At 31.7% G+C, this 2,848-nt stretch overlaps 1 protein-coding gene across 2 annotated transcripts in view; it reads left to right on the plus strand.

The window, feature by feature from the left end:
* LOC106471677 (methionine adenosyltransferase 2 subunit beta-like) overlaps window positions 1-2,586 on the plus strand; it is a 5,897-nt gene extending 3,311 nt beyond the window's left edge. For both annotated transcript variants that reach the window (XM_013932294.2, XM_022400283.1), the window contains exons 2-3: window positions 229-423; window positions 2,398-2,586. In XM_013932294.2, coding sequence (XP_013787748.1) covers window positions 235-423; window positions 2,398-2,571 — 363 coding nt within the window. In that variant the 5' untranslated portion in view covers window positions 229-234 and the 3' untranslated portion in view covers window positions 2,572-2,586. The remainder of the gene's footprint in view (window positions 1-228; window positions 424-2,397) is intronic.
* The last annotated feature ends 262 nt before the right edge of the window (window positions 2,587-2,848 follow it).

Below are 2,848 nucleotides of genomic sequence, written 5' to 3' on the forward strand. Positions count from 1 at the left end.
CAGATGTTGTAGAGGCAGTAAATTTAAGTGAGTTTAAGAAAAAGCGTGATAAGTATATGAATGAAAAGGGCTGCCTTTAAGATTTTTATTTTATTTCATATATTTATTTATTTTTTAATCATTTTAATTTAGTTTAGAGGATGGAACAGCTGAGTTGGACTAATAGGTCCCATGTTGTCCCAAAACATTATGTTATAAAGTAGTATTATAAAAAATGTTTTTTTACAGGTAGAAATGTCAAGTTCTTCTAGAAAATTACTACTTACTGGTGCATCAGGGCTCCTAGGTAGAGCAGTTCATAAACGGTTTCTTGAAGGATCCTGGGAAGTTGTTGGTACTGCATTTTCTCGGGCTACTGATCAACTCGTAAAACTTGATTTGGCAAAACCAGAAGAAGTTGAAGATTTTGTGAAAAAGTCTAAAGTAAATAGCATAGAAAATTTTCAATATAGTTGATAAAAATATTGTTGTATTATCAAAATATTTTAGCAATATTATGATTGCTTCAGTTTTTCAAAGATGGAATTTTTCTATAGTGTTAATGTTCAATTCAGAAGCTTCTAATGCCTCTATATTTAAAAATGCTCAATAAATTATTATAACATCTTTAGGAGCTGCTACTGCCTCTATATATTTAAAAACACTAAATCAGTTATTATAGTTTAGAAGCTGATAGAGCCCCTATGTTTAAGAACACTCAATCAGTTATTATAGTGTAAAGGTGCCAATGCCTTTCTCTTTAAAAACACTCCATCAATTATTATAGTTTAGAAGCTGCTAGTGCCTCTATATAAAACACTAAATCAATTACTGTAGTGTAGAAGCTCCCAATGCCTTTCTGTTTAAAAACACTCCATCAATTATTATAGTTCAGAAGCTGCTAGTGCTTCTGTGTTTAAAAGCACTCCATCAGTTATTATAGTATAGAAGTTACTACTGTCTGTATGGTTAAAACACTCGATTAATTATTATAGTTTAGAAGTTGTTACTGTCTGTGTGTTTAAAACACTCCATTAATTATTATTGTTTAGAAGCTGCTAGTGCCTCTGTGTTTAAAAACACTCCATCAGTTATTATAGCTTCTTTGGAAGCTGTTAGTGCTTCTATGTTTATAAACACTCCATTAATTATTATAGTTTAGAAGCTGCTAATGCCTTTCTGTTTAAAAACATTCCATCAATTATTAGAGATTAGAAATGCTAGTGCCTCTCTATTTAAAAACTAATCAACTATTATAGTTTAGAAGCTGCAAGTGCCTCTGTGTTTAAATGCACTCCATTAATTATTCTTGTGTAGAAGCTGTTAGTGCCTCTGTGTTTAGAAACACTAAATCAATTTTAGAGATTATTTACAAGCTATTAGTTCCTGTGTTTAAAAACACTCCATTAATTATTATAGTGTAGAAGCCTTTGTGTTTAAAAAAACTCCATCAATTATTATAGATTCTATAGAAGCTGCTAGTGCCTCTGTGTTTAAAAACACTCCATCAATTATAAGTGTAGAAGCTGCTAGTGTCTCTCTGTTTAAAAACATGCCATCAATTATTATAGCTTAGATGCTTTTGGCATCTCTGTTTGAAACACTCCATCAATTATTAGAGATTAGAAGCTGCTAGCTCCTCTGTGTTTAAAAACACTCCATCAATTATTTTAGTGTAGAAGCTCCTAGTGCCTCTGTATTTAAAAACACTCCATCAATTATTATAGTTTAGAAGCTATTAGTGCCTCTGTGTTTAAAAACACTCCATCAGTTATTATAGTGTAGAAGCTGCCAGTGCTTTTGTGTTTAAGAACACTCCATCAATTATTATAGTTTAGAAGCTATTAGTGCCTCTGTGTTTAAAAACACTCCATCAGTTATTATAGTGTAGAAGCTGCCAGTGCTTTTGTGTTTAAGAACACTCCATCAATTATTTTAGTGTAGAAGCTCCTAGTGCCTCTGTGTTTAAAAACACTCCATCAGTTATTATAGTGTAGAAGCTGCCAGTGCTTTTGTGTTTAAGAACACTCCATCAATTATTTTAGTATAGAAGCTCCTAGTGCCTCTGTGTTTAAAAACACTGCATCAGTTATTATAGTTTAGAAGTTGCTGGTGCCCATATGTTTAAATCACTCCATTGATTATTATAATGTAGAAGGTGCTAGTGTCTCCATGTTTAAAAACATTCCATCAGTTATTAGTACTTTTTCAGTTGTTCATCTGTGCAAATCAAAGTTATTTTTAATTAAATCAGTCCATCTTTTTGACACACTTGTGTTCAGTGATGAGTAATGAGGAAGAAAGTAAATGCTAACAACTTTCTGATTTTACTTCATATGTGTAATGACATCTGTTAAAAAAAACTAAAAGCTGTGTAGTCAAGTTAAGGTAATGAAATTTTGTTTTATGAAATTGCAGCCATCTGTTCTGATTCATGCAGCAGCCCAGAGATATCCAGATCAGGTGGAGAAGAACTATGAGGACGCTTTCAAGCTGAATGTGGAATCATCAGAGTTACTTGCGAAACTTTCAGGTTCTGGTTCTCACATGCTTACACATATTACTGTTTTTGGAAATTATGACAATAAGTAGTTATATAGAAGTGTAACATATACAAAATATGATGTTTAATGAAATTTAGGGTTAGCCTTTTTTATGTTTTATGAAGTTCATCCCTTTCACAAAGACCAAATTAACAGAATATCATTTATCCCATGAATATCAACACATGAAAGCAAACAAACATAAAGATCAAAGTAACAGAATATCATTTATCCCATGAATATCAACCCATGAAAGCAAACAAACATAAAGATCAAAGTAACAGAATATCATTTATCCCATGAATATCAACCCATGAAAGCAAACA

Source organism: Limulus polyphemus, unplaced genomic scaffold (genome assembly GCF_000517525.1).
Source record: "Limulus polyphemus unplaced genomic scaffold, Limulus_polyphemus-2.1.2 Scaffold4780, whole genome shotgun sequence".
NCBI lineage: Eukaryota > Metazoa > Arthropoda > Merostomata > Xiphosura > Limulidae > Limulus > Limulus polyphemus.